The following is a 14351-nucleotide window of genomic DNA, read 5'->3' as shown; positions in this document are numbered from 1 at the left end:
CATTCTGTGATTCTATGATTCCTTACATGGGGGACTTCTCTGGGGTCAGGGACACGTGCTGCATGTGGTATCAGCGTGAATCACAACGTACCACTCGAACTCCATGCAGGAGTGTTCTGTAAGCTTCCAGCACTCCTGCTGTGGCACAGCACAGGCTCAAAAGTCACTGTGAAAGCAAATCAGCTTTGCCAACAAAAAGCTGGCATCACACACAGGCTGGCAAGCTTCTTTCCTACGAAGCACTGCCAAAAACACTTTACGCTACTTCAACTACTGATCGTTTCTGAAGTCATTTGCACTATTTTATGTAAGCAGGTAACAAAACTGGGAAGAAGCGAGAGAGCAGGGTTGCACGGAACAGGAGTGAAAAGAAACAGAAGCACCTGGGAGCAGTCTGCAAGTTCTGTTCACTAGTTCCTTCTCCACTAACAGGCCAAAGCCCCGCTGGAAGCACAAAGATGGTCAGCCCTCAAACGTACCTGCGAATCCTCCCCCCCAGCCCCAGGCTGGCTTAAGTCAGGCTGGCTTCCACCTGTGGCTCCAAGGCGCCGTTTCACCGGGACTTTATTCAGGACGTAGGCACCAGACGCCAACGGTTTGTTCATCACCTGCATACCAAGAGAGGTCAGAAAGATTGTACGCTCTGCTCTCTTGCCAGGGAGTCACTCAGGACTGCCGACAGCCTGCAGTGCTCAACCCCCAGGTTACGGCGGCTCAGTACCTTTGACAGCCCGCTGTGCGGCGTTACAGCCGGGGTCGCGCTCAGGCCTTGCTGCTGAAGGTGAAGCTGGTGGTGAAGAGACTGCGCAGGTGACTGCTGCTGCGGCTGCTGCAGCAGCGGGGGCTGCTGTTCACCGTCTCTGTGCCACAGTACCCTTATGAACCGATTGTTCAGAACGGCCTCGGTGCTGGAAATCGCCTTCCTAGCCTCGTCGTTAGTTAAGTACTGAATCAGAGCAGCTTCAGGATCGTTTTGGAAAGCAACCTGAATCAGAAGGTCATTAGAACACGTTAGTTATCACAGAAGAAAACTCCTCAACCATAGCAAACCAACCTACAAATAACCTGCAGTAACGAGTGGGATATCCGATGACATCAACAGCTCAATGGACAGGAACATTCCACATAATTCAAGCCGAGCACCCTTTGGCAAATATTGCGTGTGCTCGGGCTCTTTCACCCAAGAGCTCGGAGCACTGCCAGCCGTCGCTGGGCAGGACTGGAGAGACGCTCGCACCGACGCGAAAGCTCTTGGCTCTAACCTCCTGAAGATGACTGCTGCCCGAGGGCAAACAAGGCAAAGGCTCACCATGTTCTCAAAGCAGCATTAGCTACCAGCCTTGAACAAGACCATTTTTCTCTAAAAATCAATCACGGGAGCGAAAGCCGATCTCGAACTCTCTAGCGCAAGGACTGAGACGGCATGCTTCAACGCCGTGTTTCCTGATGGGGTGCAGAAAGCACCACAGCACCTTGGAGGCTACGGCAGAGTCAGCGACTCAAGGAACAGAGAGGCTCCCCAGGGATCACTTTCATTGACGCCTCTGACTTCAGAGGCAACTGTTCTGTCTAGAAAAGTACATGCAAATGAAATGCTATTTTAACCAGGTTAACTACCAGCGCTTTGCTTACGTAGTGCTTTTGCACTTCTTATGGTGCAAGGAACACTGACCTGCAGCCAGCCCTAGGATGCAGAGTGGTAACAAACCGATGCATATAAAGATTCTCCTGCAGCATCGCTGTCAAAATCCTGACTACAAAATACCTCAGGACAGGCGTGCGACGCAGGAATCGTTAGATCTCTCTCAAAAATGATACACAAGTTGCCTGAGTTTGTTTAGATACAGTGAAACCTGCAAAGCTTCAAAATTCAGTAAGACCTCATGAAGACAGAAGCCACCACACTTTACAGCACGAAGGTAACAACAGCGAGCGCTCCAAGAGAAGGGTTCCTGGATGCCTGCGAAGGCTGCTCCGGGAACGCAGGTCGGCTGCAGTGTTCCCGGCAGCATCAGGGCGGACAAAACACCCCCGCAGGCACAGGACAGAACGGTGTTCTTTACCTGAATGTTGACAATGGTTCCAAACTTGCTGAAATGCTCGTTGAGCTGCGTAATATTGTTCAGTTCTGGCGGGATTTTCCGAACTTCTAATTTTGTATTAGTGTACTGATTCTTTTTCAAAAATCCTGGTTTACTCTGGTTGTTATTTGCTTGCCTAGAGGAAACGAGCACGAGACAGCAATTCAGACAGGCAGACATACACCTCGGTAAGGCAGCAAAACGTTAACACACGTTTGCTTTTCCCATAAAGAGTACACACTCCAGACATCAACAAGGAAGAGCTCCTCCCACCACCGCACACACCATCTCCATATGACTCGGACACGGATTTTGTGGCCCAGACAGCTCTGACAGCAGGGCCCAGCGAGAGCGACGCTCACAGCACCGAGAGCGGCAGGCATGTTCCAGTCAGTCAGCGAGCAATGAAGCCTTACTTTCCCAGCCACGGTTTCTTCGGCGGCGGACATTCCATACCACTTGGAGATCTCTTCCTGCTGTCTGGTTCAAGGACAACTCTAGTTATGTTGCTGCTATTGTTTGTAACGGGCATGGGAGGTTCAGTCTGGATGATAATATTGGCAGCTGGAGGAAAGGAAAGAGGCCCGTGTTATTCATCACACAGCAACAGAGACATGCGAAAAGCTTTCACTTACACTGCAGAATAGGATGGAGTTTAAACCCATAAAAATTAGGATAACTTTCTCCATTGGGTCAGTTCGGTTTATGAAGTTACTTCAGAGATCGCTTGCTGGCCTCACAAAACGGTTTAGGAAAACAAACCTTTAGTTCAGCCATCAGGGATGAGATTTTGACCTTTAAGATTAGTATTGGCTTGAAGAAACAGAGCTAGAACTCCACCTTTCAGGTACTGAAAATTCTGATTCTGCAGAAAAACAGACACAAAGCCCCAAATCCAGGCAAAAAAAGACGGGAAAGAACCAAGGCTAAGTTCCCAGCACCCAGGTTAGAGCTCTGTGATGTGGCACCGCCTGAAGAAACCACCACCTTTCCCTGTATTTAATCCTGACAGTGGAAAAGCCACCAAGCACCCCTCCCTCCCACTGCTACCTCCCTGCCATCCCTCCACCCAGTTCTCAGCAACCAACTGGTACTTGAGCACAACCGCGGCATGAAATCATGCCCTGGGAAACAAGAGGTTTGAAGGTTGATGCAATTTCCACAAGCACAAGGCTAAAGCACTAGGCCACAGGTGCCAAGAACTTATTTACAAGCTTTTCAAGGATATGCTATTGCTACCAGTGTCCTGTGTATGCCAAACACCCAACTCTTAGGAAGAAGCAGCCTGAGTTACAAGTCAAGTTCCTGCAGCTTTTACACACGCCAGAGCTCTGCTGAATACACTGGTGAGAACAAAGACTGGGCATTTCCAGGCAGTTTTACTCGAACTTCGGAGAATGATTTTAAGGCAAACCCTTCCCACACGTGGCAAAGACACTAACGCAGGCGGCCTGAAGCACCCCTGCCGAACACTCACCCAGCCTTACCACTGGAATGGGCTCTTGGAGAGATCTGCGGGCCAGCAATAAAGCCCCAACCCTGTCTCTGTGATGTTCACTAGGATGAAAACAGCAACAGCGATTTCTGCAATAGTATTTAACCACATGCTTTATAGGATGAGTCGCTGGAAGGAAATATGCAAAAAACCACCTTCCTTATCCCCTGAATAAGGATCACTGAAGTGTAGCAGTAAACACTGAAATTCAACATCCCTGCGGGCCAGCAATAAAGCCCCAACCCTGTCTCTGTGATGTTCACTAGGATGAAAACAGCAACAGCGATTTCTGCAATAGTATTTAACCACATGCTTTATAGGATGAGTCGCTGGAAGGAAATATGCAAAAAACCACCTTCCTTATCCCCTGAATAAGGATCACTGAAGTGTAGCAGTAAACACTGAAATTCAACATCCTTTTTTTTTTTCAGGAAGGAAAAAGAAAGTTGAAGAGCCCTGACTTGTTCTCTCCCTCAAAAGAAATTTTGTACACGTCACCGCTAGGAGACCACAACCGTCCCGTCAGCGATTCCGAGTCACGTAAAGGCAGGCTGGGATTCCTACCCTAGGAGCACGCAATGCTCGTTTAGAGAGCGCGGCTGACAGAGCCAGCCCATCGAGTGCCAACCACACCAGGGCAGCTCCCTCCTCACTACCCTCACCACAGCCGAGGTGAGTGCCGCAGATCGCCACCTCTGCGGCCCAGGTCCCAAGCGTACCCTGGCCAGATCAAAAGGAGCCTTCAGACTGTGCTCCTGGAGCCACCGCTCTGCACCGCTTGCATTTCAGAAGCACCCAGCACCCGAAAAGCGCCTTCGCAGGCTGAAGAGGAAGAGCAACCCAGCCAACACCCGTGTAACCTTCCCAAGCAAGGGGTCACTTCATCAAAGAGGCTGCTTTGACTTTACATGGTCACACCAGCATTTTACAAAAGGTAGAGACGTCTGAGAATCGCTCTGAAATACTAGATCAGGGAGAAAGTCTACTGCTTTCAGCCTGAAAGTGAGAAAATGAGTGTTGACGGTCTTGGACAAAAACAGCAACAGCAATGACTAGAAACCCTTCCTACCTCTTGGATTTGTATCCATCTCCCCAGATGTTAGGCCAATTAGATTTGGACGCTGCGTTTGTGCTCTTGTAAAGAACTGTCGATACTGAGATCTACCAGCACTGGTAATACTAGGAGCTTCGGGGTTATAGCCATCTGGCTCATATGTATCTATAAAAAAAGGAGAGAAACTCATTTGAAAAATTTTTTCGTTTAAGACTCAAGGTTAATTTTCCTTTAAGGAAATGCATGGACGTCCAAGAACCAGAAGTTGTTTTGGATGAAGAGAAAAGAGGTCGTACAGCCAACGTGTGTAGCCACCTGAAACCCTCCACTGAACTTCATGCCCAAGTCAATTTGGGCATATTCTCTTTTGGCTTTTAATCCGACCGTTACGGCGTCAAAGCGCACAGGTCATGGTCACCGAGCAGTGCTGATGAGCTGCCCGAAAGGGACGAGGTGGTCCCGCCTGACACCGCTTCAAGGGGAGCCACAGAGGGTTTAGATGGAGCATGTACTCTGAGGGGCCTCAGACGCAAAGAGATTTGCAGACTTTGCTGCCCAACGGTCTGCTGGAAAAGGATTTGAGGGAAGAGCGCACTGAAGCAATCCCGATCAGAGGAAGTTAAGCAATCAGGTCGTTCGACCAATACTTACCTATGGAATTCTCCTAGCTTACGTAAGAGGGAGCTCAGCTGCCTAGCTCCAGTAAGGTACTAATGATTATTGTAATTACAAGGGGCAACCACGGGAACTCAAGATGACAGAAATGACTCATAATTGTTCCTCCAGCCCAAGGTCCAAACCAAGGACGATGCGTTTTTCCAGCCACAAAAAGGAGACTGGGTACAAGAGGTAGAACGAACGAAGCCTACGAAAAGCCTCCAGAAATGCAGCACACGCTGGAACAGAAACAAATGTCTGTATGAGAGGGGCTTGACCGACTTGAAGCACTAAATTGCAGCTCCTTATTCCACAGCAACAACGAAGAGTCTGCAGCTTAGGAGAAATGCCCCAAAACGTCAGTACAGATGTCGGACAGGTTAGTGTCAGGCTCCACCGAGAACTCTGATTACCGCAAGCTCTGCCTCTGCGACCTGGCACATGACTGACTGCAAGAGGGCAAGCAGCAGTCGCTACAGACAGCCCCAGAACAGGGCAGGAGCATCTCACGGATGCCCCGGAGAACAGAGGCAGGGCAGCTGAAGACAGCAGTGCCCCCCGAGCCAAGACAGACTCACCGGTCAGAAGAGGTTCTGAACCTGAAAGAACCAGATGTGACATCCAAATGCCCGACGGCCACTGGAGACAAGCGAACAGACTACCTAACAGCGTATCTGAGTGACTGAGGTTCTGAAAAGCATGAAGTCGCAAAGGCAGCGTCACAGATCATGAACTAGAGCTCTCCTTTGGACAAAATTCATAATATTATGAAAAACCCCAGATGGGAATTTTATAAAGCACTGAGATTAAATGATCTAATTTTGCTCGTGTAACACGCGAAGTGCCGTCACCCCTTTCATTACCAACGGAACAGGCTTTGTCAGGTTTGATTTGTGCCATCTAGGACCCTCCAGGTATTTTTCTGTTTCCCCTCATACAGCCCATGCTTTGGAAACCTGAGCTCCGTTCAGAAGACGGATGTCTCCATTGAAAGCCATCCTTTTTTGTAAGTCAGAAAGCTAGAACTAAGTTGATTCTGGAAAAACGACAGAAGGAAAGTACTAACGTATACGAAGGCTGTAGAGACTAGTGTGATACACAGCTGGGAAAACACATCCCCTACCTGCAGAAGCCCAAACTGGACTGGAATAAAGACCAAGTTAAACAGAATAAAGACCAAGTTAAACAGTAATTACAGGTTTGCAGACCCAGCTTTCGCCTACTTATTCCACGAAACAGCTTGAAGAAGGAGGGATCCCTTCCTTAGGCAGCAGCCTTATTGCTCTGAGCGTACGATACCCCAATGAAGCTCCCCATGCACGGTCTTTCCCCAGACAGCGACAGAGCCCTGCTGCTGTTTCACCACAAGCATCAGACTCCTTCTAGATTTGCAGGCACCGGAGGACAACACATAATAACTGCGAATCACACATCAACAGAGGAATTTTAAAATTTCTGTCTCAAGCAGATTTTAAAAAAAGGTATTTGCTTACGTTCCGATACTGTGTACAGGAGGTTCTGGGGTAAAGGAGGAGGTAGTCTTGCTCCTACGGGTGCAAGACTGGGCACTGCACTTGTCCCAGGCTGGTCACGATTATTTATCAGACTTGACTGTGTTAAAGGTGGTCCTACAATGACACCACAGAACAGATCACAGGCTTACAACTCCACAGACAAAACGTGCAAACAATTCAGTGCAAGTTGTTTATGCCCTGCCTCGGGCAAGGCCAATGCTGCAAATATTTACAAGCCCGCTACAGTAAAATGAGATTGAGGAGCCCTGCTCAGTCAAGTTGCTCTGATTCCAACACCTTGTCTCTTTCCTAAGTGTCTTCTCTTCCCCGGAGGGTTATCATCGTTAGAGCTTACAGTAACTAAAGCAGTGCCTCCCTCAGCTCTGCCACGGAGAATCAAGGCTGCTCAGAGCAAGAAATCATATCAGCAATATTTAGATTACAGTTCTAAGCCAAGAACTACAGGGCAGAAGGTGCTCAGACAAGGAACTTACCCCACTATTTTGTTTTCTTTGCACCACATCCCATACATGCATTCCTACTTACCACAGGCCTGAGCAAGGACGAGTTACACTACACTGCCCAGCAAGACACCAGGACAGTCAGAGCGTGCTGCCAGCTCAATAGCAAAGGGATTCCACCCACTAAAAGGCTCGTGCAAAGTTTAGGGTTAACCCGATATAAAATGAGTTCTCATCCCAGAGTTGCTGCTATTTGATCCAACCATCACAGCCCAAATTGTTTCTGGAACAGAGAGTACTGAAACAGGGCTCAACGAACCTGCCGTATAAGATGCAGCAAGATAACTAAAAAGGCAAACATCTCAGAGACCCCAGTTGATCTGCTAAAGCAGATCTCAGGTGCATCAGTTACCTATTGCTTTGGAGTGACAGCTAAGGCAGCACAAGCACAGACATCGATTAAACTTTCAGAAAATGAAATCTCAACATTTCTGTGCTAAGAAAAAAGAATGCTAGTAATGCAACTTCCAGCGAGAACCTGCAAGATATCCCCCCCCTTCACCCAATCAGTTTGGAGTGCGAGGAACAGCACACGCCACGAGCCGACTGCTCGGAATTACTTTGGCAATATTTTGCACAGCACGTGGCCAGCAAAAATCGACCTCGCTGCTGCGGCTACACCTGCACCTGTCAGCAAGAGCCACCGCTTGAACCCAGGGACAGACATGGAACAATGCTCAGACTTACTTGGAACAGGAAGCACCACAGGAGGTGGTGCCTGTGGATGAGCCTGTGGAACAGGCAACCTCATAGTACGAGCTGGACCTGGCAAAGGGGGCAGTAGCATTCCAGGAGGAGGAGGAATTCCCGGAGGTGGTGGAGGAAAAGGAATGATACTTGGCAAGGAAACTTCATCTACTACTAAAGGATCATTTCCATGATCAAACTGGCAAAGATCCCCAAGTACACAAAATCCTCGCTCTGCAAAACAGGACATTTAATCCCCTTCAGTAAAAAACAACAGTTGTCAGCGACTGGTAGCATCTCGTTCTTTGGAGGAATTTCTTAATAAAGACAACATGCAATCACTGAGCCAACATTACATTACCAGACGAGGTTTCAAAGTAATTCAGATTAGAATAATCTTCCGTAAAAGCATGCAAACATGAAGGGGTGCATCACAAAAGCTGTGGGAAAAGCCAGACCCACCCGTTTCATACTGAACACATGCACGGCAATCCATCAGAACTGCCGGGCTGCAACCTCTGCCAAGCACACACAGAACTGCAAACAAACTCCATATGCTCTTCTCCAGCACCTCTCACTGCTTCCATAAGACTAGCGGTTTCCCCAGTACCATCCAAGTCACGGATCCACCGTTCACACATGCAAAGACACGCTCCACACGCTGCCGCATTCTGACTTGCTGCCGACATTCAGGGAACACCTAAAAGCCAGCGGGCACCGATGACTGAAACAAGGCACCAAACAGAAAACTGAGCAGCAGCTTACCATCATAATCCCGACACCTTCGTTTAGGAGGAGGGTTTCTGCCAAATGAACTGGGATTGCTGTTATTGTTGTAGTAATTCGACCAGCTCTCCGTTGTGTTTTCAAGGTGGTGCGCAGGTGCGATTACAGTAACCGCACTGGGAACAGACTGTGCAGAGGAATACTGTTCAGTAGATTTACTGGGAGACACAACAACTGGATTATACGAGCCTTCGGCATCATTTCTTTCACTCTTGAATTTTGATCTCTCTCGGTGCTCTGTTTAAAAAGACAAGTTAGGTTAAGTGTTGCGGCTTCGTTCTGGTCAGAGCCTGGACAAAAAGATAATACGCAGCAGTATAAGCATTTCCTTCGCCACTCGGTGTCCTGCACACTAAAGTGTTCTTGAAGGAGCCGCATCTTACCAATGGAACAGAACTAAATATAATGCCACAGGGTTTGAACTTCAGAGGTCTAAACGCTTTCTTTGCAAAATTCACATTTACTCCTTATTCAAATCTGGATTACAGCTCCCCCTTCAAAGCAGAAAGAGGGGAAAAAGCCTGAAACAACAAACTCTCTCCCCACCCCTAACTAGCGTTGCCTCAACACGCTTTGCAGTCTGTTGTGATCTCTGCCTCTTATTTTTCCAACAGACCCGAATTAGCCCTAAAAGAACAACAGATCACACGGAACCAACCTTCAGTTACAAAGAAACTTTCCCTAAAAACACACAGTAACAAAGTGACAAAGAGGGTAACACTGTTTCACAAAAAGATAGAGCTTTGGGGGAGGAAGAACTCAATGGCTCTGTCAACATCCGCAGCACAAACACACCAGCTCCTGACACCCACTGGTATACACCTGTGGATAAATTAAGAGGTTACCAAAGAAGAAAACAATCCCTTTAATTGTTCTGCTCTGAAGAACAGCGGCTAATTAATAATTTCAGGAACACAAAGCTCTCAAAATTTGCTCCAGCTCCTCAAGGACACCTCCAGCCTGCTAGCCCACAGAGCACACAGGGATCACCACAGCGCCGACAGCAGATGTGCTGCCAGAGCAGCACCTCGGCTACCTACCGAACTTCCGGCCTGCATTGCGGTCTTTGCTTCTGCCCCGGCTCCGGCTGCGGCTTCGACTTAACCCTCTGCTTTTGCTCCGACTTTTACTCCTGCCGTGTCTCCAGCTGGACTTCTCCCTGTACAAGTCGCTCCTGTCGTAGTACCGGTCATAGTCCCTCCACTTCCCGTCATCTCTCTTTTTCTCTCTGGTTCTAGAAGAGACACATGTACACCACGTTTATGACTAGAGAAACCAAACCAACAAGCGAGCCTGCAGAAGACGCCCCTCTCACCCTTCCCATCCAGTTTGGGCAGCAAAACACCCGAGTCGGAATTTCCCAAACTGCACAGAAAAGACAGAACCTCTAATCTGAATCATTTGTTCCTGCAAACCAGCAAGGGGGGACTGAGAAGAACCGGAAAGGTGGAAGCTAGGTGACCACAACACACCATGTTTCAAAAGTGATGTTGGCACTGTGTGACCAACCTGCCCCAAGCCCCAGAGCCCCCCCCGCATCGTGTTTGGCGTATGTAACTAGGAAAGAACACAGCTGGCAACATCCCTGGTGTTCACATTTAAAAATACTATCCTTGTTTCGGGAGAGACCAACTTCTAGTGAAGGGTTCTCACACATCGGATCATCACAGTGGTAACCGACTGCCGGCAGAGAAACACAGGGAGGAAATCACTGCTTTCCTGAAAAATTGCTGAGGTAAAACCCCACAGTTAAAGGTCGCCAGCAAACACAGAAGAATATATTAGTATTTTCACTCAAAACCAACCTCTGTTCACTGGAATCTCCACGGCTTTTCTGTGGGCTGGAATACTTCTTCTTCCTGCTATCCCGCTCTTCTTCAACTGACTCTTGAAAATTCTGTTTGAGAGACAACTACAAATCCGGGATGAGTATCACTTTCTCTTTTGTTTAAATAAGGAGAATCAGACTGAGTTTAAGTTCCGTTTAGCGTCCCGCGCAAAGCCAGCGTCCGAGCAGCACGTGCACGCAGCTCCCGGGCACCCCAAGCAACCGCGGGCTACAGGAGGCCGGGCTTTACATTTCAGACCTTCCAGGTTTTTCTGCAGAGAGCATGCCCCCAGGTAAAACTAACTTGGTTTTAAACTGGATTCACGGAAGACAAAAGCCAAGATCTCTATCCTCTCTGCACCTCGTTAGCTCACGTAAGCAATTCTACAAACGAGCTACTTTGGTATCCTTCCTTGCGGGAATCGCATGCCGTGCCGCGGCCATACCCATGTGGAAATAAAATAATGTCCTGGTCATTAATATACAAGATTTAGACAACTATGGAAACATTACTTTGCTTTTCTCAAAAACCTGGTTGCTGCCCATGAAACTTAAAAACAAGAGAAAAGAAAGAACTGTTGGCACATGACTGCGACCTCAGTTTTTAAAGTCATTATCACACAGAGGCCAAGATATTTCACAGATTTGAAGTATGACAGAAAACATTGACAATTATTTATACGCTTCACAGAACACACAAAACTGGAAAAGGAAATGTTTCAGAATGTTATTGCTTCTTCCCCCTCTTTAAACCCTTCCCGTCGCTGGCAGCTCGTCCTGCCAGGGACCTGCGAACGCTGTTAATCTAGACCACATGGAACTCTGCACAGGGACTTTAGATGTGCTTGTCTGAAGAGTCATCCTGCACTTTTCCCGAGATCCTCAGAGACTGTAAAGATCACTACTCACAACAACGCAGATTTTTCTTTTATGTTTTGCCTCACAAACACATGGGATGGCTAATCTGGAAATTAGAGGCAGGTAGAGAGAAAAAATAAAGTTACCTCTTCCTTGACGACTTCTTTTTCCTGACCTGCAGGCTTCGCTTCGACCTTCGTGGGTTCAAGAGAAGGAAGGTAACTCTTTGTGTACAAACTTTCAAAAAGTTTATCTACAAAACCCGAAGTTTCTGAGGATACAGAACACAAGAAAATGTTGTCACACGTTGGTTGAAGGGCACTGGTAGATGTACGACAGAAGTCCCTGACAAAAAAATCATCCCTCGCAGCAGCAGCATCACAGTTATTCCATTAGCTACAGCCAGCAGCCTCTTCATGGCAGTTTTTATAAGAGTAAATCATTCACAGAAGAATAATCATCAGTTTAACTTCAGATCACAAAAAACCTGCACAGTAACTTCCCCAGTGAGTGTCAGAATTTCAAGTATTTAAAACTTTGAACTGGAACCAGATGATGAGAGCTCACCAGAAGCCTGAAGGTTAATACGGACTGGGTTTTTGAGCCACCAAACACCTGTCAGAGACATGCCTGGCAGCACGACCAAACTTTACAATGAAACGGCTAGCTCCTATTTCAGAGGATTTCCTCCCATCCACCACGAACAGGGCCAAGCTACACCACTTCATCTTAAGATTTTAGTTTTAATCACAAGTTCTTTATTCCTTCACACTCTGTAACAAATACCCATTTCACGGATCACAAGAAGTATTTTGAAGGCAACAACGGTCCCTCACCCTTCCTCCTCCCCCCAGTGACATGAAAACCACCAAAGAGATAAAGTAGTGGGGAGAACAGTACCTTTCTGCAGAAAGACATCCAGCTGATCAGCACAGAAAGCTTTCAGCTCTTTCTCTGGTTTGTCTTTCTTGACTAACGCCACAACGTAGTTGGCTAAGGCTGAGGGGTCTGCGTCACATCTGTCGAGAGTAAGAACCACCTTGATTCTGCTGAAGCGTGCCAAGCCCCGTGCTGGACAATCACTGTTACACAAGAGCCATCAGAGACCTCTCCCAGTATTCCCACTCTTCTGCTCCTTTGAGCTTTGCTTAGGAAAAATAACCTTTCTTCTTCGTACAGAAAGATGCGATCCCAGGCCAGCTGAGCAGATGCTACTGCTTCCTAAACTTCCCTAAGCACAGCAGCCACCACCAGCACGACCCTGCAAGACCAGCGGGGCAAGCACCAGGAAAGTCACTGCCCACTTACTGTATCCAAGTGGTTTTAAAGTATTAAAACATCCCCAGGAAAAGGAGTTCAGAAAGATACATCCCAAAAGCACGTTTCAAATACGCACACTGATACGGTCTGTATTGCTGTGCCAAACATTTCCTTCCCCAGGCCTACACATCCTACAGCAATCCTTCAATACCGGTACAATGTCTAAAGGGTGCAATTCCCAAACCAGATTCACTACCTGCGCTACCTAAGCCCTCACCTCGCTTCATGAAGGCCCAAAAGAGCCAGCTTCGTGCAGCCATACTCTGCCACTAATCCATACTCTGACACTAATCTTCAACTTGGCGACTGCTTCAGATGCCATTATTCAGCTACTAGAAAAACACTCAAAGCATCAACCAGACTAACAGTGTTAAATTAACACTGATTAGGCAATAGCTCCTCGTTTTGCTCTCTCCAAAGATGCAGGTGCAAGCTATCAGATGGCAGACAGGAACCTAAACCAATTTGACAATTTAAAGGTGATTTGGGGTTTTTTTGGTTTTAAGATTAACATTTAGAGAAGGGATTATGTATTTTCTAAAAGCAGTAACGATAGAAATAGCATAAAGTATACAGACCTCAAAATAATCTCAAGTAAAGCCCCAATAATCCAGCAACCCAACAAACCAAACGCAAAGCGCCATGCAGGGGACGAGGGTTAGAGAAAACAGAAACCCTCGGTGAGCAGCCCGCCAGGCAGCTCCGCTCCCTATCAGTTTGCTCACCGTTTCCACGGCGAGCCACGTTAAATGTGACGATTAACAACAAGGAAACCTTGAACTCACAGATTTACAATTGTCACACGCTCACAGAAAGGAGTAAATTGTATGTCGTGTACGCAGTGCCAGTGCCTGCATGCGGCTGACCGCGAACCTTCAACACGAAGCAAAGGGGATGATCCATCCTTTTACAACCATCCCCATCCCTTCCTCCATATGCTGGTTTCTCTTGGTCATTACATCCCAACACGCACCACAGGAGCCCGTGGAAGGCGGGTTCACTTCTCCAGGTTAACCATTTGGTATTTTCACTCCCGAATCCCAACTGTCAGGGCCCACTCGCACATTCTACCACGAGCCCCCGCCTCCAGCTCACATCCCCACAGCGCAGCTCCATACGAACGGGATGCTGGACAGCACACAGAAAGCCCACTGGAACTGGCTGTGAAGGTGCAGGAGCAAGAGTTACACTCCGGCCTGGCCAGATTTCAGGAGGGTTTGACCGAGTATCCGAGAGACCCGTTATCTTAAAAAAAGGGAAAAGGAAAGTCATGAGGAATTTTCAAAGCCCTGCTGCTTAGCGACTGGCCATGAGTGGTTCTGAGGCCTATTTAAAACATGAAAATAAAAACGCATCTGTCAAAATATCAGGTAACATTGTAAATGTCTGTCCTGCAACTTCACGTGGGTCTTGGATTTCCTCTGCGGGAACTCTCAGGCTAGCTCCTGCCGCGGGAGCTCTTCCTTCAGAAGGCTGGCGCTCGGGGTGAAACTCCACGCACACCTCGCCGTACTGAAGTCCCAAGCGTTCCCTCCGCGCGGGAGGTGTCC

The 14351-nt window shown here is 47.9% G+C and overlaps 1 protein-coding gene across 1 annotated transcript; it reads right to left on the bottom strand.

The window, feature by feature from the left end:
• Nucleotides 1–479: 479 nt before the first annotated feature.
• On the bottom strand, nucleotides 480–12563 carry RBM27 (RNA binding motif protein 27; the record flags this gene model as incomplete). The annotated part of the gene is made up of 12 exons (XM_010160879.1): nucleotides 480–608; nucleotides 722–985; nucleotides 2064–2217; nucleotides 2498–2645; nucleotides 4646–4795; nucleotides 6781–6915; nucleotides 8010–8243; nucleotides 8775–9032; nucleotides 9836–10029; nucleotides 10601–10692; nucleotides 11628–11752; nucleotides 12382–12563. Coding segments are annotated over 12 exons (2065 nt in total), but the record flags the coding sequence as incomplete, so codon positions are not given.
• Between the last annotated feature and the right edge of the window lie 1788 nt (nucleotides 12564–14351).

The sequence above is a fragment of the Eurypyga helias genome, unplaced genomic scaffold (assembly GCF_000690775.1).
Source record: "Eurypyga helias isolate BGI_N326 unplaced genomic scaffold, ASM69077v1 scaffold39101, whole genome shotgun sequence".
Classification (NCBI taxonomy): domain Eukaryota; kingdom Metazoa; phylum Chordata; class Aves; order Eurypygiformes; family Eurypygidae; genus Eurypyga; species Eurypyga helias.
The sequence above is the reverse complement of the archived record's forward strand: the minus strand, read 5'-3'. Positions and strand labels throughout refer to the sequence as shown.